Source organism: Acanthochromis polyacanthus, chromosome 21 (genome assembly GCF_021347895.1).
Source record: "Acanthochromis polyacanthus isolate Apoly-LR-REF ecotype Palm Island chromosome 21, KAUST_Apoly_ChrSc, whole genome shotgun sequence".
Classification (NCBI taxonomy): Eukaryota; Metazoa; Chordata; class Actinopteri; family Pomacentridae; genus Acanthochromis; species Acanthochromis polyacanthus.
In genome coordinates, this window is record NC_067133.1 from 30,712,718 (window position 1) to 30,740,082 (window position 27,365).

The 27,365-nt window shown below is 41.7% G+C and overlaps 2 protein-coding genes across 3 annotated transcripts in view; both read right to left on the minus strand.

The window, feature by feature from the left end:
* crebbpb (CREB binding protein b) overlaps nt 1-7,547 on the minus strand; it is a 46,546-nt gene extending 38,999 nt beyond the window's left edge. For both annotated transcript variants that reach the window (XM_022195334.2, XM_022195333.2), the window contains exon 1: nt 6,687-7,547. In XM_022195334.2, the coding sequence (XP_022051026.2) occupies nt 6,687-6,771 (85 nt within the window). In that variant the 5' untranslated portion in view covers nt 6,772-7,547. The remainder of the gene's footprint in view (nt 1-6,686) is intronic.
* A 1,192-nt stretch (nt 7,548-8,739) lies between these two features.
* The window catches only part of LOC110952023 (adenylate cyclase type 9), a 40,970-nt gene continuing 22,344 nt past the window's right edge, over nt 8,740-27,365 (minus strand). Inside the window, 9 exon segments of the mRNA XM_022195335.2 lie at nt 8,740-12,855; nt 13,201-13,224; nt 13,392-13,534; nt 14,590-14,749; nt 16,762-16,970; nt 17,466-17,568; nt 17,667-17,923; nt 18,260-18,367; nt 21,134-21,297. Coding sequence (XP_022051027.2) covers nt 11,508-12,855; nt 13,201-13,224; nt 13,392-13,534; nt 14,590-14,749; nt 16,762-16,970; nt 17,466-17,568; nt 17,667-17,923; nt 18,260-18,367; nt 21,134-21,297 — 2,516 coding nt within the window. The 3' untranslated portion in view covers nt 8,740-11,507.

Here is a 27,365-nt window from a genome sequence, read left to right on the forward strand (position 1 = left end):
AATCCAGCACAGCATTTAAGCTGTGAACTTCAAATTAAAGGTTCAACATTCAGTGTGACTCTAAAATGCTGTCTCTGAGCTCCAAACAACAATGAACACTTTCCTGTGCATTCATGGTAATATATGTATGTGATCGCCTTTTTGTTTTAAATTGAGTTTTTTCCCCAAAGTTAAATATGTGTACATGGGCTGCCTTTGAATTAAGAACAAGTTAGTAAAGAAAACTATCAGACTGATACAATTTCCAAAAGAAATGTAAGGAAACTTACCAGTATCTTTAAAAACTGAGTTAACGTGGTTAGTTAGCATTTTACTGGCCACAAATCTGTAAAACTTTTAATATGTTGTTTTTAAGATCCAAGATGACTTCAAGATGTGAAAATTGGTGGCACACGATACACATAAAGCAGGAATTGCAGTCATTTGCTGTAACATACTGATGAAAACTCCAACTATTCAGAAAAGTGGACAAAATAAAAACTGGTCTGAGGAATCTCTGAAGGAAAAAAAGGTAGTTTTATTTCATCTTGGGCAGATCAACTCAAGATGTGGATGAAAAAAATTCCCCAAAGTCTTGTCAAGTACAAAGTCTAAGAGCAGAAGGAGATAAAAGATGTCCTGTTGGCCTCCAGAGCCACCAACCCTCGTCCTCATCTCAATCAGTTCCAGCTCAGTGGAGACGTCAGGCAGCAGATGTAAAGTCTAGTCTGCAAATGGAAGTCAACGTTTTAACACTTGGCTGATTTTAACGTCTACTAAAGCCCCGTCCACAGGAAGACGAAACGAGGTCTAAATGTATAAGTTTCTTGACGAATCTGTTTATCATCCACACGAAGACGGCGTTTTGGGGGTCTGTAAACGATCATTTTTGAAAACGAGTTCCAGAGTGGAAAGATTTTGAAATGCCGTTTATGCAGCTCCGTGTGTACGGGCGATCCGCTGCTTTTCAGAAACGCTTGCGTCATAGTTTCGTATCTTCATTGACACGCATGCACCACACGCGGCAACAACAACAACAATGGCAGCGTACAGTGTAGCAAATGTGCTGATGAAGCTCTCTGTTTACAACTTTTGCCACAAGTGCGCATGCCCACAGTTTTTTCTTCTGTTTGCGCGTTTCCGTCATATCGTAACAGCGCCCCTAGAGGTCTGGCATGTGTTTTACAGCGTTTCCATGCGTATCGAGTGCATTCATGTAGACACATAGATTTTCTGAGACGCCTTCGTCTTTACGGGGATGGTTTTTGAAACTGTTCAGCGTTTCGTCTTCGTGTGGATGGGGCCTAATACTAATGCTGCTACAGAATGCTCAGCCAGGGGACCGTAATCATACATCCATGGCAGACAGAGGAAGAAGAAAAGGCCGCTAGGTGAGCAGCAGGCTGCCTGTGGTGCCGACACGCCCACTCATCCATACAAATGAAACAAGGCCGACACCGGCCCGTGGCCTCGGGCACAAACACACTCCGACATGAGACTCCAGCACCATAAAGACTGTCACATATTAACATAAACATCAAACACCCCTAATCTGCCTGACAGCCTCAGCTCAGTGTGCAGGAGGCTGGATACGACAAAAAGAGACGTCTTCACGATCAATCCAACCACCAAGAACAATAATTCATATCAGAAAGCCAAAGCCATTAGGGTACGTTGGGTTAATACCTGCCAGAATGGTCTGAATCTCAGCAGCTGAACAAGAAATTAAATCATTACTGAATTCTTGCTGTTGAAATTCAAATACCAGTTATCATATTCACCTCATTTATTGTGAAAACTGTATCTGACCTGATGAATTTCAATGTAGAATTTATGATGTGGAATTCTGATCTGAACATCTGTGGTTCCCAGGATGAGCATTAAGGGACAAAGTGTTCCTTCACACTACAGGTCTGTGGAAAAATGACACCGACCACGAAACTGAAATCCATAAGAGCAAACCATCTGCACGGACTTTTCTGGAAATTTACGTTCAACACACAAATTCATGGACCGTCGTCATACCTTGACTACACCTCAAAGAAAGCTTCTCTAAGACACACTACACTGGCTTACTGAGTCCATGAGTGGAAGCTGAGTGAGACAGAAAGGGCTTCTGGCAGCAGTGGGGGAGGAGACCCTGCATCCACTGCCTTTATTGCCCAGTGGAAGTTCCTGTCACCTCTCAGAGGATGAGCTACTACGACTGAAGGCTGACCAGCCGGCTAGATACAGCCTCCAACGACAGACCAAATGCTGAGATTCACATCCGTCAGCTGTTTGCTAACGGCAGACACATGTTTCCAATCTCCACCACAATTTAAATTAGGCAGCAACACTGGTGTGTGTGTGTCCTGTTTAAGATGAGAGTTAGAAGGTCGCTGTGCGTTCTCACATTTTCCTTTATTGAAATTAGACAGAGCGTGCGCTTAACAACGGTACCATGAAAGCTAATTTCAGCACACAGAAAGTATGTTGGAAACACATGTGCACAGCTGAGATGTGATCAGAACGTTGAAGAGTTTTACTAACAGCTTTAAAGTGCAAAGGAAGCGGTACCTAACAATTATATTTAAAATTATGTTTTAAATTTGTAGCTGGAAAAAAATGCTTGATTCAGAAGTGAACCTTGCAGTAAAAGTGCACTGAGATGTTTTCAGAGCTGAGATTTTATCTGAGCTGGAACTAAAACCTCTCTCAGGTGGAATCTTTATGATTCATGGTTGAATCCATTTTTCAGGCTGTGAGTCTCCGTTCAGCCATCCATTCTCTATCCACCGCTTTATCCTCACTAGGGTCATGGGGGGTGCTGGAGTCTATCCCAGCTGACTCGGGTGAAGGCAGGGGACACCCTGGACAGGTCACCAGTCTGTCACAGGGCTACATACACACGTGGACAAAATTGTTGGTACCCCTCAGTTAAAGAAGGAAAAACCCACAATTCTCACTGAAATCACTTGAAACTCACAAAAGTAACAATAAAAATTTATTGAAAATTAAATAATCAAAATCAGCCATCACTTTTGAATTGTTGATTAACATCATTATTTAAAAAAACAAACTAATGAAATAGGGCTGGACAAAAATGATGGTACCCATAACTTAATATTTTGTTGCACAACCTTTTGAGGCAATCACTGCAATTAAACGATTTCTGTATTTGTCAATGAGCGTTCTGCAGCTGTCAACAGGTATTTTGGCCCACTCCTCATGAGCAAACAGCTCCAGTTGTCTCAGGTTTGATGGGTGTCTTCTCCAAATGGCATGTTTCAGCTCCTTCCACATATGTTCAATGGAATTCAGATCTGGGCTCATAGAAGGCCACTTTAGAATAGTCCAACGCTTTTCTCTCAGCCATTCTTGGGTGTTTTTGGCTGTGTGTTTTGGATCGTTGTCCTGTTGGAAGACCCATGACCTGCGACTGAGACCAAGCTTTCTGACACTAGGCAGCACATTTCTCTCCAGAATGCCTTGATAGTCTTCAGATTTCATCGTACCTTGCACACTTTCAAGACACCCTGTGCCAGATGCAGCAAAGCAGCCCCAAAACATTACTGAGCCTCCTCCATGTTTCACCGTAGGGACAGCGTTCTTTTCTTCGTATGCTTGGTTTTTGAGTCTACGAACATAGAGTTGATGTGCCTTACCAAAAAGCTCCAGTTTGGTCTCATCTGTCCAAAGGACATTCTCCCAGAAGCTTTGTGGCTTGTCAACATCCATTTTTGCAAATTCCAGTCTGGCTTTTTTATGAGTTTTTTTCAGCAGTGGTGTCCTCCTTGGTCGTCTCCCATGAAGTCCACTTTGGCTCAAACAACGACGAATGGTGCGATCTGACACTGATGTACCTTGGCCTTGGAGTTCACCTTTAATTTCTTTGGAGGTTGCTCTGGGCTCTTTGGATACAATTCCAACGATCCGTCTCTTCAATTTGTCATCAATTTTCCTCTTGCGGCCACGTCCAGGGAGGTTGGCTACTGTCCCGTGGGTCTTGAACTTCTGAATAATATGAGCCACTGTTGTCACAGGAACTTCAAGCTGTTTAGAGATGGTCTTATAGCCTTTACCTTTAAGATGTTTGTCTATCATTTTTTTTCGGATGTCCTGGGACAATTCTCTCCTTCGCTTTCTGTTGTCCATGTTCAGTGTGGTACACACCTTTTCACCAAACAGCAGGGTGACTACTTGTCTCCCTTTAAATAGGCAGACTGACTGATTATGAGTTTGGAAACACCTGTGATGTCAATTAAATGACACACCTGAGTTAATCATGTCACTCTGGTCAAATAGTTTTCAATCTTTTATAGAGGTACCATCATTTTTGTCCAGGCCTGTTTCATTAGTTTGTTTTTTTAAATAATTATGTTAATCAACAATTCAAAAGTGATGGCTGTTTTTGATTATTTAATTTTCAATAAATTTTTATTTATTGTTACTTTTGTGAGTTTCAAGTGATTTCAGTGAGAATTGTGGGTTTTTCCTTCTTTAACTGAGGGGTACCAACAATTTTGTCCACGTGTGTATACAGACACACAATCACACTCACATTCACACCTACGGACAATTTAGAGTAACCAATTAACCTCAGCATGTTTTTGGACTGTGGGAGGAAGCCGGAGTACCCGGAGAAAACCCACGCATGCACAGGGAGAACATGCAAACTCCATGCAGAAAGATCCCAGGCCCAGGCCAGGATTTGAACCGGGGATCTTCTTGCTGAAAGGCGAAAGTGCTAACCACCAGTCCACTGTGCAGCCCTAGTCTCCGTTCATGTAAAATGATTTCAAACACGATATAAAAGGTCTTGTTTAAATGAACAGATCCAGAAAGTTCAGTTCAAGTTTTTAGAAGTCACTAAAAAATTTGAGAGCAACAGGAAATGTGCAACTGGGGAGCTACAAGTTGTTTATTATTGAGTAAATATATATTCTGTGCTCCGATTTAAAGGGTGAACTCTCAGCTCCTGGTGTCAAACTAAAGCAATCTATCTTCAGTTTGTTAAGTAAAACTCCTTCTCAGTGATGTGAACTGTCACTGTAGGAAACTAACGACATATTGACTTATTTTTCATTCACAGGTGGACACAACGCAAAAATATAAAATAAAAATTATCAGCAAATTTTCATGATTGAAAAAGATCTTTCCTAAATACACCTGTTACACTTCCAGGGATGAATTTTCAATTGAAAGGAAAAAAATTAAAACCCCCAAAAAAACCCATTCATTAAATAATGAGGACTGTAAATGTTCTATAATAGATTCTCTGGGTATAAGAATCCAAGCTGAGGAATAAATCCAGTATAAACAATACAAACCCATCCTGTCGAACAAATAGTTCAATAAAGCGCTATATATCTCAGTCACTAACACCAATCAATGGACAACAACAACAATGGGAGACACACTGAATTCACAACTAACAAACCATCAACGTTAATAAGTCATCTATCTGATATTCAAGCTCATAAAATAATCTAACTTTCACTTTAACACTCCAATTCTTCCAGGTAAGTGAGGAAGCAGTTCTGTGAGCTGGACTGGTGAGGAGGCAGACCCTTCAGCTGCTTTCTGATTCTGAGCTTTACAGACCAGCAGCTATTCCACCTTGGAAGACGAGCATTTCCTACTCCAATAAAGAGGCAGCACAGAAGTTAGATGTAGGCACAAAACAAATGCAGTGTCCCAATTTACTCCCTCAGATCACTTTTAATTCAAGCATTCGGTAGCGTAAAAAAAGAGCTGATCCTCCGGTGGCAGGCTGACTTTCATTGAAACAACAAAGGTTCAACTATGCACAGCTTAGGTGTCAATGAGGAGGAATAACTCCAACCACAGAGCAGGATCTCAGAGAGACGTCCTCTGAGGGAATCAAAGGGAATCACCATATTTTTATGAAGCTATGTGTATTAAAGTGCAAGTGCTGAGAGATTATTTAGACCCTACAGACACCCTGTCAACTTTATATTCACATGTATCGCAGATATTATGACGGAGGCCACATTTTGGTTTATAAACTATGGAAAATGCAAAGATGGGAGAAACCTCAGCTGCAGATGCTGCTCAAAACAAACCCATTATTCCTTCATTAAAACTGACATAGTAGATTCTAATATTCTGCAGATTAGATATAAATCTCCTAAAGACACTTCACCAGCCGATGTGCAAAAAGAGAAAGTAACTTAAAGGAACAGAGATCCTAAAAAAACAAGATTTAGGACCAAGATGATTGGAAGGTTTCTGTGAAAAGGGTCAGTTTATGGAACAATCTAGATGAGAAATAAAAAGAATCCAAATCACAGCAAGATTTAAAAATCTAATTAAAACTAGAATATTATTAAAACACAATAAAGTTTCATAGAGTTTGTTATGAGATAAACTCTGATAGTGTCTGCAGCCTCTCAGACTTTAATTAGGTTGATTTTAATGCTCATTAGTAACAGATTATTTGTTATAAAAGGACAGATTCTATCAGTTTATTCTTCTTTGTGCTCCCTTTCATTCACAAGCTAGAAACTTTTATTTTTGTGATGTACTGAATTGATTTTTTGTCAATGAATGAAATGAAAAATAAAACTACAATCATACTTTAGGGACAGACAGGACAATTATGTGGTGTTTTTTTCGCTCGTTTATTTATCTGATGCAGTCTGACCGAGCACCGGCAGAGGAAGTGACCGTCCGGTCCGTGTCTGAAAGGTGTCCGGGCTTACCTGGGCCATCCGATCCGGAGAGAGGAGAATTCAGCTTGGGTCGCTTTGCAGTGGGGGGTCCGACTTCCAGCAGATTTTCAGCCATCCTGCCCGGCGACTATTATGAATGAATGTTGGCGCAGGAATTAAGAGCAGATGAGTCCCGGTCGTCTGGCTCGTAATGTCCGCTAACTTCCACTAATGTTAGCGTAAAGGAGCAATTTCACAGTTTTTTTTTTCTTGACTGGCGAAATGCTGCCTGGAGAAAAAGGCTTCAAAAGAAAGGCAACAGCGCCACGCTCCGCCGCCGAAGATCACCCCATGATAATCCAACACCCAACACCCACATAATTATCCTCAATAATTACGTCCAAAAATTATTTCAGTTAGAGAAAAATAAATAAAAATCAATCATAAAATATTACACAAAGCGTAAGCAAATCCCTTTCTCCGCAGATCGCCGGTTTCACGTCTGTACAGAATCATTTTTTCGCAGTCGAAATGAGCAGCCATAAAATCAGTTTTTGGCTTAAATAAAAAGATCAAAATTCAAAAAATATTTCCTATGAGGCGGATTATTTTTCTTGTCGCTGTCTCCCGGTAAATTCAGCGTCTCGGGACGGAGATACGGCGAGAAGCGGCGCTCTCTAAAAGGGAAATCAAATATACAGTGGGCTTTGGAGACGATAAAAACCCACAGAACCCTCACATGTTCGCATTAATCCAGATCGGAACCGCTAGTGCTAGATCTTCCGCACGAAAAAAGCCGTTTGATGCCGGTCTGGGCAGCTCCGGTCGGTTTTTAAAATTAATGCTCCCCCCGAAATCCCGATTCTGAGCCGCGTCAAGATGGCGGCTGTTGATTCCTCCGATACAAAAAAAAGTTTTTTTTCTTCCCAGCTAGACTGAGGGGGGAGGGGGGAGGGGGCGACGTGCTGTGACGTCCTGACGTAAACCCGAGTAGCACCGTGCGTCATGAGGACGTACGTGGAGCTGCCTCTAGGGGTGGAATAAGACCAGAAATGAAATGTTCTACCTGCTGCTAAACAAAAACATTCAATACCAGAACTGCAAAGCAAACAGTACATTTATTCCAAGTAATCTGGAGGTGCTTGGACTCATTTTCAGTACTGCAATTTTATCATTCTTTATATTAAAAAACAAATACTTTGCATTTAATTTTAGTTTATATAAGCTATTACTGCCTTATTAGTATTATTTAAAGCAGTTGAAATTATCTCCACGTTGATATGGATCATTAAAAATCGGGAATAAAATCCAGAAATACCTAACATAATAACATGAGATTCTGTTAGAGGGACACACATACTTTTAATAGTACATTTTTGTTATTATATATAGTATAATTTTAAATTATACTGTTCATATATGTCTAGTAATATTATAAATGTTTGAACAATAAAAGGTTAGGAATAATTCATACCTAATTTTGTACCAGCCTCAGTTGTTGAAAATTTTAAATCATTTCTGCTCAGTGTCTATGACAATTATTTCCATATTCCAAACATACTCTCATTAGTGATTAAACAAACGCTAATTTCATTTTCAGTTATTAGCCTGTATGAGCACAAGTAAATAACACATGCAGAAGACATATTCAGACCCTTCATTTAAGTAAAAATGGTGTAAATATTCTGTGAAAAGTAAAAGTCCTACTTAAGCAACTCATTTGAGCTACACTCCTTGGTCTTTATAGGAGAATTATATCAAAATTTCTACAGAAAACGGCCTCCTGTGTCTGTGTAATACACTATGGTAATGGATTATGATGCAGTAATGTGTACGCTGTATTTAAGCTTGGAGCTGGTTTAATGTCCTGTTGGCTAGAATAACTGAATGAGAACATTTAAAAATCCTCCAAGTGGAGTAGAAAGTACAATCTCTAAAATGTAATGAAGTGTAAACACAGAGTAACTTAAAAAGGAAATACTGAAGGAAAGTGCAAGTACCTCACAGCTACTTCTTCACAAGAGTAAATGTACTTCCACAGTTTCAGTCCGTTGTCGGTAAACTCCCATCCCGATGTTCAGGCTATAAATTCAAATGGACAACATTTCCCAGCAACTGACTTTATTCAGTTTTAACTTTCACTTCACCTGTTAGCGTGCTATGTACAAAAACACACTCAAAGAAAGCAACAGTTGGCTGAAACTGGGTGGGAGCAGTACTCCGGTACTTCCTACCAGCAGGTATCTTCCTGCATCTCACTCATTTTATTTGGCTACTTTGAATTTGAAAAAGGGAAACCTCTACTGATTGATTCTGGTCAAGCATGTCACACGTTCTGCGGTGATAAAAGTCGACTAAAATTACATTCCTGCTCAGATTGGAGCATCCCTCCCAAACTACACACAACCACACAGTTTTACAAACACTCACACATGATTTACACACATGCAGGCAAACAGAACACACAGGTACTACTCCAGCATGGTTAAAGTTACTCAGTTCTTTAGACTATTTAATACTCTAAAACATGCGCTTATATAAATTATAGAAAATGCTCAAATACTTTACAATACAAAGGCATACTGTACAAAAAAGTGAGTGCCTTGTGCAATCGTGTTTTAACAGCGGGTATATAAATGACTTGCAAATTAAGGAGTTAAGACAGCATACAAAAGAAAATAAATAAGATATAATAAGAGATGGCAATGACACTCTTTGGCATCAAATTTTACCCAGTGTGCCATTCTGCTGGTCAGAATGTTGCTTACATCTCAATAAATCAACCAGATCAACAGAAATGTCTGCAGTGAAACACAGAGGAGGGTATCAAACCTGTGACATTACACCTCCGTCTCATCGCTCACACCTCATAAAAAAATATTGTTTAAAAGAGCATACCAAGAAAAACAAAAAGAAACGTAGCTTATATGCTTCACCTGACACTCAAACACCATGACCTTCATTAAGCACTAAATGATAATTACTCTATGCATCCCTTCATTGTACAGTGGAGGGGTTGTGTGCTCATGGGCAAAAGAACCTGTCAAGACACTGGTACTGCATTTAAAACAACCACATCTGACAAATACATACAACAGAAGGAATCAAATTAATGTCAAAGGTTTACACATGTAGAAAAGGCACTGCTCAAATCTGGTGATCTGAGAAAACTTTACAGACGTTCTCAGATCACATGCTGTGGAGAAATGTTCGCTGTATTCAGGAATGAAAGCAATTTAAAACTGAAAGTCAAAGTTAAAAGGCACAAGCTACAAGAAAACAAACCAAACCAACTCTTTAACTATCAGGATCATTTCAAATGCAGCAGGAAACATAAAAGATTGTTCGAAAAACGAAGGCAGATTGGTTCTCCGTATTTCCTCGACATTTGTCAGGTTACTAAAAATGTCTTATTAGGAAACTGAAAAAGATGAGGTTGTGTAGTTCAGGATATCTGGCTGTGATAAATCAGAAAACTAAGTGGGTTTCATGGTGAAACTTTTTGCCTTTGAGCACACAACCCTTTTTTAAGAAACAGTGAAAGAGAGATGTAACAGCAAGAAAGATGAAAGCATGAAATAAAACCAAAACCCCAAACACCTTGTGATCTGGAGTCATCACCGTTTGTGCATTTACAGCGCTAATACATTAAGATTCATGCCACTGAAAGGATGAAGCAGCAGAAGCGTCCAGTAGTTTGTATCCAGGATTGTCCTTCAAATAATACAACGTAGAAAGGGGTGCCTCAAATAAACAGTTCAAGTTTTGTGTAACAACAAACACTATTAAACACATGTAGATTTTATTAGTGACATTCCACTTTGATTATCCATGAAAAGCTCCTCCAACTAGCACACAGTGTAACCCATAGCAACCCGAGGCAGCTGGCTTCTGTCATCCACCTCACGTCTGAAGACTCTCTACAGGTTCACCACAGGTCTGGAGGATCCTCTGAAACACTCATCAACACGAGCTTCAGGTCCCACAAGAGTGTTGGTCATGAATGAAGGACACAAACAGCAGCAGCAGTTAGCCTAGCTGCTAGCATGCTGACTAAATGTAGCTGAGACCATCAGTGATGAGATCTTTACTGTCCAACGCCGTTCTGAAGTGTTTGTAATCCTGCAGGTCATCTGAGTAACTTTTAGGCAACTCTCCTGATTAAAGCTGCATAACAAAGACACACACAGTGCATGCTAACACACTCACACAGCTCATCCCAGCCTGTACTGGTTAGTCCTGCCGCCATCAACAGGTTTCTGCTTTCAGAGCAACATGGACACAGGCTCTGCAGCATATTAGTGCAGATTTTACAAGTACATATCTTGGACTAACATCTTTTTCCCTTCTTTTGACACACTTTGAGATGCTTCTTATGCTGTTCCTCTCCTCTTTGATAAAAGGCAAAAGTATCATAGCAAAACAGTTTAAAAAGTAAACTGGTAACAAAAAAATGTTGCTGTTTTCAAAAAAGTTTCAGAATTTAAAATTTTCCCTTTGTGTTGTTTTTCTCTTAGTCAGAAAGGCTTAGTCTACATATTATTCTAGTCTAAAGGCACTTAAAAGATATATGAAAGAAATGATCAAGATTAAAGGTGTAAAGATAATCAAGTAAGTTAACGGCAGATGATGGGATCTGTAGCAGGCAGGAGAAGGTCCAGGGTCAGCTGCACATCTTCCCATGCCTCTGACCTTCTTCATGGTCCACCCAGCAACTTTGAGAACATCAGCCAATCATATTTACACTAAAAACAACCTGTTTCCAGGCCAATGAGAAGAGGGATGTGGTTCCTCCACATCTTGTCTCTACTTGTAGGATCAATGAAGAGCAGTTCTGGAGCTTAAAGGGTTGATATTAAAAGGAACTAACTCTTAAAGTCGGGTTAGTTCTCCAACACGACTGTCATATCCATCCTCATACTGGTCCTTCTTGGTGTCTTTGGGAGAGTTTGTAGAGTTCTGGGGCGGATCCTGCTGGACTGATGGGACGATGAGCTCTTTGTTCTCTGAGGAGGGAGGAGGTCCTTCCACGTTGGTTGCAGGTAAAGATGTGAGGCCGCTGTGAGACACTGACCTCCTGGCAGCAGAGGTTTCTGTGGCAGGACGTCTTTCCCGCCCGTCTGCCTCCTTCCCATGGCTTATCCCTGCAGCAGTAGAGGACCCGGTGCTGGTACTGGGAACCATGGTACTGGTGCTGCTTGTGGTCGTGCTCGTTGCCGGCACCATGCTGGCGATTTCATCGGTGGGAGAGCGGCCGATGCTACCGTCCACCTGCGCTCGGATCTCTGGTGAGACGGAGAGCTGGTACTGAGGCACCGGGCCGCTGTCACTGCTTTTAGGGTACAGGAAGGTCTTCATCTGGCCTTTGCCTTTGACGTTCACTGTGCCGCGATAATCAAAGTCATAATCCATGCCACTGAGCACACAGTAGCTCTCTTCGCTGACCTGAACGCGGCACTCCACCCCTGTAGTATCCATGCGACTGGCTATGTTGACCGTGTCTCCCCAGATGTCGTAGAGAAGCTTGGTGGTGCCAATCACCCCTGCTGTTAGAGGCCCGTGGTTGAACCCAATACGAAGCTTGAAGCCAAAGCCCAGCATGTTCTTGTTGAAGTCATCCACCACTCGCATCATTTCAAGGGCAAATTCAAAAAGAGCCCGGAGGTGTGCGTGAGGATGTGCAGCGTCAGCACACTGCTGGGCGTTCAGGCCGGCCGCTGCCATGTAGGTGGCGCCGATCGTCTTGATCTTTTCGATGTTTGAGAAGGTCGGCTTCCGTAAGAGCTCATCAAAGTCACCAATCAGCTCGTTGAGGACGCGATAGCACTCCTTACCGCCCTCGTAGCTTTCCTCATAAAACTCACTGAAGTTAACAATGCTGGCAAAGATCACGCCCACGTTGTCGTGGTTCTTGGAGTAGCTCTGGGTGACCTTCAGCTGCTCAGCCACGTGGATGGGGATGATGTTACGAAGCAGCCAGTCGGCCTGGTCCCTCATGTTCTGAATCTTGATGCGGTGCTGATCAGCCTCCACGTTGCCATGGTAATGGAGACGGTAACTGACCTCAAACTCACGGTTCAGGAACCAGACCAGGAGCAGGAGCAGGAAGAACGCCACGCAGGCCTCAGGGCCTAGAAGGTCCTGGGGCTGGGGTGGTGGGTCTGCGTCTCCTGGGGGGTCATACATGATGATGGAGCTGCTGTTGTTCTGATCATCAGACCTGGTTGAAAGACAGAGGAGGGAAAGTGAAAGAGCTGCAGAGACCAACAGGAGAGACAAACAAATTCAGCTTCTGTAGAAACAGGTAGGAACTAACACACCTCATTAAAATAACTACTGTTCTGTTCATCACACCAGCAACCGTCTTCCACAATGAGTAAACAGCTGGATCCTGAAGTCCTACATTCTCCAGTGTTCTGTCCTTTCTGAACTACTGCTATGTAATAAAGGCGCAATAATATACAAGCCTTTGTCTTTCAAAATACTTTCTGCTGTCCTGTTTTGATGTGAACTGTGAGCAGGTTGAAATAATGAGAGGATCAATGTTTACAATAATCAGCCTTACCAGAAAAACAGACTCTTAGCAAGACTGGAAGAAAAAGGAAAAACATAAATAATACATCAAATATTTACATCAAGACATCCCATAAAATCCATGAACAGACGTGTGACCTGGTGTCATCCGTACAGTATCAGCCAATACCCATAAAACACATCTTAAAGACGTGTTCCTTCCTCTCATTAATATGTGTTTACCTGCAGGGGGCGCTGAAGAGCAGGACCAGCAGCACCAGTCCCACCAGTGTGGCCAGCGTAGAGCGCATCCAGTAGCTGAGCTGGCAGAAGTTGCAGTACTGGATGATGACGATGATGACGGCACAGCAGGTGAACATGGTGAACTGGGAGAAGACGGGTCAGAGAGGAACGTTCGTCAGAAGAAACAGGAGATGGAAATGATGCCGTTTATCATACACGATAACATAAGACTAAATATACAGGAACTGAATTTAGCTTTACTGATTCAGTTATAGGTGTCACAGGTGGTACAGGATTGTAACTTTTGCTGTAAAAGTTTTAAATCTGCTAATGTATTAATTTAGTTCCCAGATGTGGCAGCTTTGACTGAACAGGCCGTCTGTCCAGATGTTGTTCTGTGGTCAGATGTTGGTGGAGCTTCTGCTGCCGTCTCTGGATGAATCCACAGAGGGGCTGATTTACTGAGGCATTTAAAGATTAACTTGATGAAGCAAAGGTCGATGAAGCTTTCAGAACTCAATAAATGCTATGTTTTCACATAAGACAGGGACGCCACCGAGCTTGATGGTTTAATGAACTCGTGTGTTTTATTGAAGATGCTTGAGCCCAGACTGTCAGACAGCAGAGATCCGGTAGAAGATCACAGCTTCATGTACAGTACGGCTGCCTGGTTGGAATATCACTTCTGATTAACTTAAAGCAGCTCAGACTTCATTTAACTGTTTGTGAAATCTGCTTTAAGTGGAGATTAAAGTTAAGCTGAGGGTCTGAAACAACTCAAACAAACTGGAATTCTGTCGCTGAACAGGTTTCTTTATTTTGTATATTAATTTTAAAATATTGTTGGTTTTATTTTCCTAACAGAGAAACACATAGACACTGTTCTTTCCAGGTTTAATATGTAAGTCAGAGTTTTTTCAGCCCTACAGGTGTTTTGCTGGCAGTAGAACCACGACTAACAACAAAACTGATATTTAACACCTGTGAGAAGTTCTTTTTTGACCTTTTTACTTTCATTATGTATAGGACAGTGGAGAGAGAGACAGGAAACATGGGTAGAAGAGTGGGTTAATGACCTGCAGTAAATGGGCTGGACTCGAACCCATGACCGCTGCATCAGAGACCATAGCTCCTGTTCATGGGTCATCTGGTCATCTGGACACCTGTGTGATCTCTGTCAGACACAGGACTCACTCACCTGAACGGAGAGATGCATGTCACAGGTGATGTGAGAGAAGACGGCCACCGCCGGCAGCGACACCAGGACGGCGCCGATGAAATGTCGCGCTATCCAGCCAGAGATGGACCTCATCAGAACCCGAGTACAGGTCAGAACAGTGTCCAGGTAGAAGGCCATGCTGGAGGGGAGACACAGGAAGACTTCTACACATTAACATCAAGTGTTAGGAGCGTCCTTCTCACACTGAATACTGCACATACGACCATCTACAGGGGGTCGGACTCATTTTAGTGCAGGGGTAAAACACAGACCAGTAAAACCAGTAAAACCACAGCATAATAACCTCTAAATAACCACAACTCCTAATGGCTCCATTTGTTTTGCTCCAGAAATGTTCACATTTAAGGAATTATCTTTTTACTAAACATCATGAACAACCTGAAATTTCTGAAGAAAAATAAGTTCAGTTTCATCAACATTCATCCTCAGTTTATCATTTCCACATTACAACTTCCAGATCACAGAGTGTCTACAAAGGAACACAACATTTAGTCACCTGGAGCTGAACCACAGAGGATTTACTGGAGGATCAGAATCATAACAGTCAGATTAAAAACACAGCAAAAATAAGACAAAATGTTACAAAAATGAGACACAAAATGACAATAAATGAGACAAATGGCATGAGACAAAACAAAAAAGAGAAAATTTGCCAAAAAAGTGACAAAGCAGCAAAAAATGGACAGAAGCGAGACAAAAAATGACAAAAAAGGAACAAAATGAAAAGAATGGACAAAAAAACAGAAGCAAGACAAAAAGGAAACAAAAATGAGAAATAAAATGACAAAAATACAAGACAAATGTCTAAAGTCAGACAAAAACAGACCAAAAAACTACAAAATCAACACAAAATATTACAAAAATGAGACACAAAATGACAAAAGAACAATGAACAATCTAGTATTTCACTTTATGATCCAAACAACTTGTCATGGTCTAGAAATTATTTAAAATTTATAGTTTTACTAATTTACAATCTGCAGTTAATGTCTTCTCTGGAATTTTTACACTTTGAGGGCCGGATTGGACTGAGGTGGTAGGAGTAAAATAAGTGACTGTTCCATCATTTCCTGTCCTGGTCCTTCTGCTGGTCCTCCTCTCTGCCAGAACTTCTCAGAAATGTACGACTTAGAGAAGCAGGCTGGCCACTCACACAGCTTTTCAGTCAGAAAGCAGAGAGAGCGTCTGATTATCATGTTAACGAGTCGATTTCCTTACGCATTAAAATATAAATAACCATTCTGTGATCACTTCAGACAAACACATTCATCAGGGTTCTACAGATCAGATCACTTGGAGAAAAACCTCATTCATTCCATTATATTCCTGTTTCTAAGAGTTCTGCTCCCTGAAATTACCTTCCTCCGTCTTTCAAATGAGATGAGGAGTCTACAAATCTACAGTTCAATTGATCAGATGCTTTTATCCACAGCGATGTACGTCTGAGAGCAGATCCAACCAGCAAGGGCCTAGTCAGACCAGAATAAACGGTCCTATGATCACACCTGAACTAGTTTTATGGCTCTGAATCATAAATACAAAGTGGTGTCAACAGGAAGTCTGTCAGGTTAAAGGTGTTCAGTCAGGATCTGCTCTTAGTCTTTTCCTAAAGACTGAACAGAGTTTGGTTCCACAGAGGACAGGAGTCCAGCTATTGTGGTTGAATCTCCTGTTGAAGTCCTTAATTTCAACTAAAAACAATAATTAATTTGCTAACTTCTCTTGAGGCAGTCTGTCCTCTAGACATCATGTCTGGTCAGTAAAGTCTCAGAGTGTCACACTTCTACAGTGAAGAGTTGTAATCTATAACAAAGATCCATTTCAGGGGAAAGTATGACTCAGGAATTCAACATTCATTACTCCAAACATAAACTATGAGTCTTTTATCCTTTTAAACTACAAATGGTTTTATAGGAGCAAGTATCAGCATTTCCCCAAACTCTGCACATGAGGCTGAAGCTTCACACCGTGGGATGCTCCACTCAAGTTCTTCTTCAATGGAACAGTCAAACATCGACCAAACGGCAAACATTAAACCAAACCAGAGCAGGACTGTGTTTTATAGACATTTAAAATGGTAAAAAGCCTGTTGGTAGACCCAGAACCTTTACTGTGTGTTCAGATTCTCACCGTATAGCTAAGAGCAGAGCCAGAGCCTCCAGCACAGCGACCACAGCCGTCAGGATGAGCGGCGGCGTGGACAGAGTCTGCTGGCTAACCAGCGGCTGAAGGAAACAGGCCAGAGACAGAGCCAGAAACACAGAGCAGCACAGCAGCATGTCCAGAAAAGAGCTGAACGTGGGGCTGGCAAAGGTCTGCACGGCCGCCTGGGTCTCCACCTGCAGGGAAAGAGAAGAACGAGACCAGAATGAAGAGAAACAGCAGCAAACAGAGGAACTGGTGAAAGGTTCTCCTTCAGGAGGAGCAGGCATGAATCCAAACCATCAACTTCACAGCCTGAAGTCTGAGCTGTGATTCAGGAAATTAAAATGTACTTATGAGGTTAGACCAGCAGAGGACATCACAGCCCAACACAAAGCACTGCTGAGGTCCTGCAGTGATTTCTCTTTGCCGCAGTCCTGACCGGTCTGCTCATAACGCAGCTAACCGGCTTCCAGACGGCACTCAGACAAACAGCAACACAAACAAGTAGAAAGAAACAGAAACACCAGCAGACGTCCAGGTTCACGTCTGGAGGCAGCAGGATGGGATGAAAGACGCTGACAGGTGGAGGATCAGTCAGACCAGAAGAAACTACGTTAACCTCACAAACAAATAAAGTCAGAAACATCCAGACTCAGTCCAGCAGCATGAGGCTTCACCACGTCACTCACCTCCTCCTGGTAGCTGATCCGGTACGCTGACTCCAGGCTCTTCTCCAGGAAGGTCAGGCTCAGCTTGTTTATGGGAGGTTTGTAGAAGTAGTCCTTCATCAGACTGCCACAAACACAAACCAGAAGAAACTAAGTAAACGTGGGACTTCAGTCTCATTAACAGCTGATCTCTGTGATTAAAACCCTACAGTCAGCCGGTACCTGTCCTCCTTAATAACATCCACAAAATGAGCATCACTTCTCTCCCTGAAGTTCTTGGATCTCAGCGGGATGAGCGCTGAGTGGTCCATGCCCAGCACTCCTCCACTCCACGTCTTCTTCTCCTTCTCCTGCAGCATCTCACACAGCGACGTCTGGCTGTTGGTCAGGGCCTCCAGCCGGGGACTGAGCAGGCCGTTGAGGGCTTTAGGGCTTCGTCCTGCAGAAACCGCCGGGGAGCACTTCAGATCGGAGGAGTCCTGAGGGGAACAGAGGGGAGAGAAGTTCTGACAGAAGGTGAGATAACGGATGTTTGGAAATAGGTCAGCAATAAAATAAAGTAGTCTAAATAAGAACTATGAAGGGCTTCATTGATTGGATGTGTCAGAGGAACTGGGGCTCATGGAGCTCCATTTCTTTGAACTACTTCTGAGACCTTCATTTTGCTGCAGGGCCTGAGTAAATATAGAAATATAATGATTTCAAACATGATGCCAGGCGGGCCTGTTAGCTCCTTTAAAAGACAGACGTTTAGCACCGTGGACAGGAAGCTGAACGTCTCCTCTGGTTGGTCCAGGTGGAGACAACAGGCTCACCTTGCTGCTGCTCGTCTTGTGGTCGTCATGGCAGCCATTGTGCATTCCTTCCTCCAGAACCCGATCCTCGCCGGCTATCAAGGCCACGCTGCAAGACAGACAGGGCGACTGCAGCAGGGAAGAAGAAAGAGAACTAATAAACCGAGAGATTCTGATCAGGGAGGACATGTGAGCAGAAAAAGGCCAAAGACAGCAGAGATGGTGATGATGAAACAACAACGGGTGTGTGCACGTCATCGCAGCAGCAGAAAGACAAGACAGGTCATTAAAACTCGGACGAGGAGCGCTATGAAAGTCCTTCATCGTAAAAACCTCATCAGACCGGTATGGTAATGAGAGACTGACAAACAGAAGGTCGACACAGACGAACAGGAGGCTCGTAGGAGGTCTGCAGATCTCTGTGTTCATGTTGGTGAGAGAATGAAATGTCTGTGGAACAGGACAACAGAATAATAAATACAAGGTCCTGTGAATAAAGAGCAGCATTAAACCTTTCCTACCACACCTGCCCTGTCCTTCATCAAGCCTCTAAAGATGTCTTCAGTGTGAACCGTGTAAAAGAAGAAAGCTACAGACGAAGGAATCCTCATTTATAGGCAGAAAACCCTGAAAAGAAGCTGAGATCTCTGCTTGAGTGAACTCATTACCATACTGAGGACTCCCACTGATTCTTTTCTGCCTCTTTGTTCCTTCTAGCTGCTACATCTCCCCTCTGCACCTGTCCTAGCAGAGAGCTGGAAGATCTGAGCACAATCCTGGACTGCAGACATTCATTTAGGAGAGCAGTCCAAGGTTTAAGAGAATGTGTTCCAGGTTTTTAGTCAGTCCATACCTGGATCATTCCAGAACTGGAGGACGTTGGGGCTTCTAAATGTTTATAAAATAAACCTTCTCTTCTCCAGTGTTCTGCTCCATATTAATCAATAATAGGTATTGATTGGCTCAGCTTCCACATCAATGGTAGCATTTTTATTCCATGTTTTCTGTGCTGTTTGCTAACCCTACTCTAATCACAGTAACAGGGTTGCTAATCCATGCTAATGTGATCTTTTTCTCAGCAGTAGAAGCTAGATATTTAGCTAGCTGTTACTGCTGACCAAGAGGACAAACTGACTGATGGAAAACAGTCCAAAGAATGAGTCTGATCCTGATAATATGAGGTAGAGAGAGACATTCAATCAAGGCTGACAATGGATGAAAAGATGGAAAATAGAAGAGAGGACATAGCTTTGCTCTGCACATTCTTTAGGAACACTGCTGGAGGATGGAAATGACAAAAACAAGACAGAAAATGACAAAAACAAGACAGAAGATGATGAAAACAAGATGCAAAATGACAAAAACGAGATGCAAGGCAACAAAAACAAAACAAAAAATGAGAAAAACAAGACACAAAATGACAAAAATATCATCACCAGGTTCTGCTAGCATGTTGTGGGACACGTTCCAAGTATGATAGTTATTATTTAAAATACTATGTTGATTAAAAAATGTTCCAACAGTTACAGAGACATCAATGAAAAAATAAAACCAAAAAAAGGAAATTTGAATTAGATTCTAACTGTTTTATCAGAGATTCAGTTTGGTCATCAGGTGGATGAGAGAAAAATGTCATTTTAGGGGAACTCCAGACTTATTTGGTATTTTAAAATATTTTCAGACATTCTTTTCTCCTAGTTTTTATAGATTTGGTCTCAGGACAAGAACATTTACACAACTACTGCATGTTTTAGGATTTTCTACATGGATTATTTGGAATTTGATGGCTGGGATGTAAAATGTAGAATGCCACTTCTGGAATGATCGTCCTACTGGAACTTTATTTAAATTCTTCCTCTTTTCCAGTGTAATCACTAACTCTGAGGTTCACAACACACAGAAAACGTTAGGAGCTTCAATAGAGACCAGCTGGACTTCTGCTGGAGATTCTGTCCAGTTGACTTCTACCATCACCATGACCTGGACGACTGAGAATCCTCACAGTCAACACAAAGAACAATTCTAAGAATGACACATAAGAGCCGTGATGACCAGAAGAACTGCTCCCCATCCCCGTCTGTCTGCTGCAGGATGAACCTGCTGACCTCCAGAGAGGAAACGAGATTTTCTCTAACTAGAAGAACAACACGGCGTCACTAAGAGGTCAGAGGTCAGGATCATAGACTGTATATGCAGTCTGTGGTCAGGATATCACTCTGGTCTGACAGCATTAGGAAAGGAGAAGGACTCAGCAATCAGTTCAAACATTTACCGTCCAAAATATTCTAAAAATAGCAAACAAAGATCCTGGAAGCTGTCAGAACAGAACATTAAAAGGACTGCAGGGAGAGCAGAGCAGCTGAAGTTATGGAGAACAATACAGACTAGCGTTATGTGAGACTTTCAGCTGAATCAAACTCAGAGCGGCACAGAAAGGCGACCAGCTGATCTGAGTGAGGATCGGGCCGTTCATGATAAGTGAAAGATTTCCTTTGGAAGAATGTTAGGTTGATGAGCAGCAAAGGTCAGTCGTTATGAGGACCATCTGCTGGGATAACCGCCTCGTTAATGCCGTCTCACTGCTCAGGTCTCACATTTTCACGCTTACAGATTTAATAAAGCGCTCCTCAGATTGAAGCATATTTACACACATCCAGGAAAATGAACAAAGACGCTGAAGGTTGCATGAGGTTATCAAACAGAACCATGGATGCATGGCAATGAAAAAAAAGAAAATATTTATCAAAGCTTCTGATACGCCCACACACACACATACAGGCAGAGGAGAACATCACAGAGGTTGTGGTAGAACACAGAGATCAGTGTTCGTCCTCAGGCAGCTCAGATGTACAGAGATGAACAGAGCTGCCTTACACAGAGATGGTTCCCACTCACCTTGGCTCTGTCTGGAGGAAGTGGGCCGGCCGACGGTCCTCCATCAGGAGTTAGAACTCTAGGAGCCGGATCTGCAAGTTCTGGTCCAGATAAGCCCATCTGGGAGCAGCTGCAGTGAGACAGAGGCTCCACCTTTCTGCCAGAGATCAGGTAGGTCCTTAGACCTGGAGACGGAAACATGGAGATAGAGATAAGACGAGATGAGACAAGATGAGATGAGATAAGATGAGATGAGAAAAATGAGATAAGATAGATTAGAAGAGATGAGATAAGACGAGATGAGACAAGATGAGATGAGATGAGAAAAATGAGATAAGATGAGATCATATTAAATGAGATGAGATAAGACAAGATGAGATGAGATAAGATGAGAAAAAATGAGATAAGATAAAATAAGACAAGATAAGATAGATTAGAAGAGATAAGATGAGATGAAATGAAATGAGATAAAACTAGATGAGATAGATTAGATCAAATAAGATAAGATGAGATGAAATGAGATGAGATACAACAAGATATGATACAATGAGATGTGATGAGATGAGATAAGATATAAAATGAGATAAGATGTGATACAGTACAACACAATATAATAAGTTACGATGCGATGTGATAAGAGATAAAACAAGACAAGGTGAGATGAGATGAGATGAGATGAGATGAGATGAGATAGACTCTATTAATCCCACAGTGGGGATATATCAACAATTACAGCAGCTCAAATGCAAGCGTATGAGGCCAGCATAAAAGTATATTATAAACAACAAATAGAACATTATAAACACAAGGTGAAATTTTCAAGAATAGAGACAAAGAAAGAGGGAGGATGTCACTGAGAGCTCGGTTCTTATGTATCTCCAGATGTTGGTGGAACAGGAATAAGCTGCTGTGGGGCTGTTGGAGGATTCATCAGAGACCCAGAAGCATCCCTCAGTGAATTATATAAACGCTGAATATCAATGTCTCTCATTTGGAACAGCAAAGGTCATAGACATGAGTCACTCTCACTTCCATACACATGGACATGAACATGTGTGGTGCCTCTCTGCATGTTTTTGTGTATTTTCTGTCTTTTACAGCCCAGCAGATGATAGAACACCTCGGTATGAACAACCCTTCTTTCCAGGTCCATGCTTCTGCCCGAGCTCATGTTTCTTCATCATACCTGTTCCTCTGCTGCAGCCTGAGGAGGAATTCTAGACAAGAAGTGTTAAATTCCTCCCATTTATCCTCCCTCAGCCTGACTGCTTCCATGATGAGAAAATTAATCTTTCATGTACGGATAATGCCGGCTTCATGTGTGATTACCATGAAACAGCCCCAGACAAATATTTGAACACCTGCGTTGTCCCACTTCTATCTCTATGTTGGTGTTTCTATCACGCCCACCAAGCATGTGTGTGTTTGTGCAACACCTTCCCCTAAACTCTTATCAAGATAACAGACCAGCAAACCAGCTAATGTGGAGATCTTTAGTTCAGAGACTACTTAATGCTTCGACATGCTCAGAATGGTGAATTTTAAAGTCTCTGCTGTCTGTAAAAGGATTCTCCCACTGACCAATTCCAACGTTTCCTGCAGACATGTGGGTCTCTGTAGGTTTCTTCTGTCAACTCTGTAGCTATGAGGATCATTCCAGACCTGGAGGACATTCTACGTCCCAGCCATCAAATTTAAAATGATCCATGTGTTAAAGACTAAAACATGCAGTAGTTGTGTAAATGTTCTTGTCCTGAGACCAAAACTAAAAAACCTAGGAGAAAAGAATGTTTAAAATATTTTAAAACACCAAATAAATCTGGAGTTCCCCTAAAGTGTCATTTTTCTCTTGTCCCACCCCCTGATGACCAAACTGGATCTCTAATAAAACAGTTAGAATCTAATTTAAATTTCCTTTTTTGGTTTTATTTTTTTCATTAATGTCTCTGTAATTGTGGGAACATTTATTAAAATCAACATAATATTTTAAATAATAATTATTATAGATGTAATGTGTCACACAACATGTTAGCAGAACCTGGTGATGTTTTTGCCATTTTGTGTCTTGTTTTTGTTGTTTCCATCCTCTAACAGTTTTCCTAAAGAATGTGCAGATCAAAGCTATGTCCTCTCTTCTATTCTCCATCTTTTAATCCATTGTCAGCCTTGATTGAATGTCTCTCTCTACCTCATATTATCAGGATCAGACTCATTCTTTGGATTGTTTTCCATCAGTCAGTTTGTCCTCTTGGTCAGCAGTAACAGCTAGCTAAATATCTAGCTTCTACTGCTGAGAAAAAGATCACATTAGCATGGATTAGCAACCCTGTTACTGTGATTAGAGTAGGGTTAGCAAACAGCACAGAAAACATGGAATAAAAATGCTACCATTGATGTGGAAGCTGAGCCAATCAATACCTATTATTGATGAATATGGAGCAGAACACTGGAGAAGAAAAGGTTTATTTTTCAAACATTTAGAAGCCCCAACGCCCTCCAGTTTTGTAAGAATCCATAACAGACCGGCAGACTCAGCTACAGACAGTCAGAAGCTTTAAATATGAGCTTCACCTCACAGGGAACAGACCAGGTGGCTGGACTCCTCTTCCTCCTCTCTGTGTGTTGTGACAGGTCGGCCACAGGAACAGGTGTGTTTGTCAGCAGCACAGGTAAGAATGTGTGACTGTGTTTATCCACAGAGTCCAGCCTCCAGCACTGAGAGCAGGAAGTAGTTCAGACAGCAAGCCAGGATGACACAAAACACACACCCCAACACACACCATAACACACACCCCAACACACACCACACTCTGCTTCACAACCACACATCCAGCATCAGCGTGTCTCTAAGACTCTAAACAATGAAGCAACATTTCGACACAAAGGAACCATGATGAGAGTCTTCCAGCTGCTTCCAGACCAGTCAGAGCTCAGAGAGAGGAGGAGAATCTGGTGGACAGCCAGGTGGACATTCAGGGAAATAAAGGCCGTTTACAGCAGCAGAGATGTAGACCAGAGAAGGCAGCAGGAAACAGAGGAGAGCTGTAGAGGCTTGACGATGAGACTATAACTGACTCAACGACGGATCCAGAGACACAAAGTGATTTCATTAACCTGCTAATCAAACCCCTCCCTGCTTCTCCTCAACGGTCAACAGGAATCTTTTCCTCCCTCTGGTTTCTGCTGTTTTCTCTAAGCTGGTGTTAGACGATGTGGAATGATGAAAATCTGCCTCATTTTGTCAAAGAAGGTAGAAATCTGAGGTGTGACTGCTTTTCACTGAGATCATTACTACCAAGAAGATAATCATTTGAGTCAGAGAGACCCACATCCTCTTCAGGTTGAAGAACACAAAAATACTGACGTGTGTGAGTCACATTTCATTATTTATTAATATATTTAGAGTCACGATTAATGCAAATCCTGTTGTAAAAGCGTTGGTGCCTGCTGAGGAATAATTAAAGTGTATAAGATGAGGACCAAAGCCATCTAACAGAAACCACTGGACCATTCAGCCTCCATTCCCCAACACTGGAGAGCTTATTAAAGCTAATGAAGTATTCCAGGCTAGATAATCTGTGTTTTACTGAAAAGAAAAGGTGGAAGGCAGAGAGGAGATCTGACAGTGGAAGAAAGAACGCAGAAGGTCCATCGAAGCATCGTCTTCTATAAAAATAAACGTGCTGTTGGCTTCATTTCCACTTTAAAAGGAAAAACATGAGTCATGCTTAGAGTCAGGAATCCACATCCATCATCCCCTCAGGCTGCTCTGGATGTTAGAACGATCCCATCCTACAGTTCTACAGTTTCACTGATCAGAAGCTTTAATTAACAAAGACATACACTACTGTTCAGAAGTTTGGAATCACCCAGATAATTCCATGAAAATTCCCACTTTTATTCATGTGCTAACATAACTGTAGATTCTTGGTAAAGTTCAGGATAGTAGACTGTAGATTCTTGGTAAAGTTCAGGATAGTAGACTGTAGATTCTTGGTAAAGTTCAGGATAGTAGACTGTAGATTCTTGGTGAAGTTCAGGATAGTAGACTGTAGATTCTTGGTAAAGTTCAGGATAGTAGACTGCAGATTCTTGGTAAAGTTCGGGATAGTAGACTGTAGATTCTTGGTGAAGTTCAGGATAGTAGACTGTAGATTCTTGGTAAAGTTCAGGATAGTAGACTGTAGATTCTTGGTAAAGTTCAGGTTAGTAGACTGCAGATTCTTGGTAAAGTTCGGGATAGTAGACTGTAGATTCTTGGTAAAGTTCAGGATAGTAGACTGTAGATTCTTGGTGAAGTTCAGGATAGTAGACTGTAGATTCTTGGTAAAGTTCAGGTTAGTAGACTGCAGATTCTTGGTAAAGTTCGGGATAGTAGACTGTAGATTCTTGGTAAAGTTCAGGTTAGTAGACTGCAGATTCTTGGTGAAGTTCGGGATAGTAGACTGTAGATTCTTGGTAAAGTTCGGGATAGTAGACTGTAGATTCTTGGTGAAGTTCGGGATAAAGTCAACTTTACCAAGGATCTACAGTCTACATAGCTACACCACCGTTCAACAGTTTGGGGTCATCCAGATAATTCCATGTTCTCCATTAAACTCCCACTTTTATCCATGTGCTAACATAACTGCACAAGGGTTTTCTAATCATCAATGAGCCTTTCAGCACCATTAGCTAACACAATGTAGCATTAGAACACAGGAGTGATGGTTGCTGGAAATGTTCCTCTGTACCCCTATGGAGATATTCCATTAAAAATCAGCTGTTTACAGCTACAATAGTCATTTACCACGTTAACTATGTCTACTCTGGATTTACCATTCATTTAATGCTATTTTCACTGAAAAATGCCTTTCTTTCAACAATAAGGACATTTCTAAGTGACCCTAAACTTTTGTTGTCTTTTCCTTGTGTGTGTGATTCTATCTTTAACAGGTTTTGCTGTTCTTCCTTTCGTACTTGTGGACTAAACACATAACATTCATTGCTGCTAATTTGTTTTGCTTTTATGTCTTGTCATTTTGTACTCTTATTATTATGTAATACTACTCTCAAATGTACTTATTTTTTATGTGCTTATGTATTTGTTTTTATGTAGTTTTTGTATTTTACCTTTGTGACTTTTCCACTCTCGCTTTGATTCTTGTCTTTAAACTAAGAGCTCAGTCTGTTGGTGTGGGAGGGTAGCTCATAGAAGTTCTACTGGGGTTTGAATGTTTCTGGGGGGGAAATAAAAATGTCAACTGAATCCTAACTGCACTGCCTGTCTTGAACTGACTTTAATAAAAATATGTTGGAAAAAAACAAAAAAATGTCTAGATTGAATTTAGGATTCATTTAATGTTACCTTCATTGATAAAAAGTGCTTTTCTTTCAGAAGTAAGGGCATTTCTAAGTGAGCCTGAACTGCTGAACGGTAGGTAATGTGAGTTATTCAGAGTACAGGGTGTTATTGGCAGCTCTCTGCATTCAAACGTCTCTAAATTGATCACCTTTTAACGTGTCCTTTCATGAACCTGGGCTCAGTGTTCAGCTGTGAGGAGGAGGTCAGTATCTACCAGCTTCTCCTTCTCTATCAGTCCCTCAGAGATTGGTGTCATCCATGTTTGCTGTCTGACTGAAGGGGATGAGTCGTTCCTGCAGTAATGAAGTCCTAAACAGGCTGTCCTGCTGGATCGGGTTCCTCCTGTCCAGGAACAGGATGTCCAGTAAGCCACAGAGGGAGGAGAGCCAAGCGGTAGGAAGGCACCACCTGTTCACGGCCTCCTGCTCCATACCTGGCAGACCTGACATCACAGTGTAGATCTGAGCATGTCTGCAGTCCTGCTTCCCTCTACTGGGTTTCTAATAACCTCCCTTCTGTATTTACGGACGTCACACTAGAATGTTTCATGGCTCTGAACTGTAGATTCTAAACTTTTTGGATGTTTGTCACAAAGCAACATCCTTTATTTTTTATCATCCAGTTGAAATAAAGGAGCTGCTGTGTGACAAACATCCAGAAAGTTTAGTATTTATGGTTCACACCCATAAAACTAGTTCTAGTGTGATCTGACTGATCCTAGCTGGTTGGATCTCCTCTCAGATGGACGTCTGTGGATAAATGAAGCTGTAAGACATTACACCGCTCACATTCATGGCAGGGTTAATTATTTCTGGTGTCCTTCTGTTATCCCGGTGGTGAACAGGATCTCTGTCCTTAGAATAATGATCTGTCTTTGGTTTTTAGTAAATAGTTCAGCTTCAGACGGTG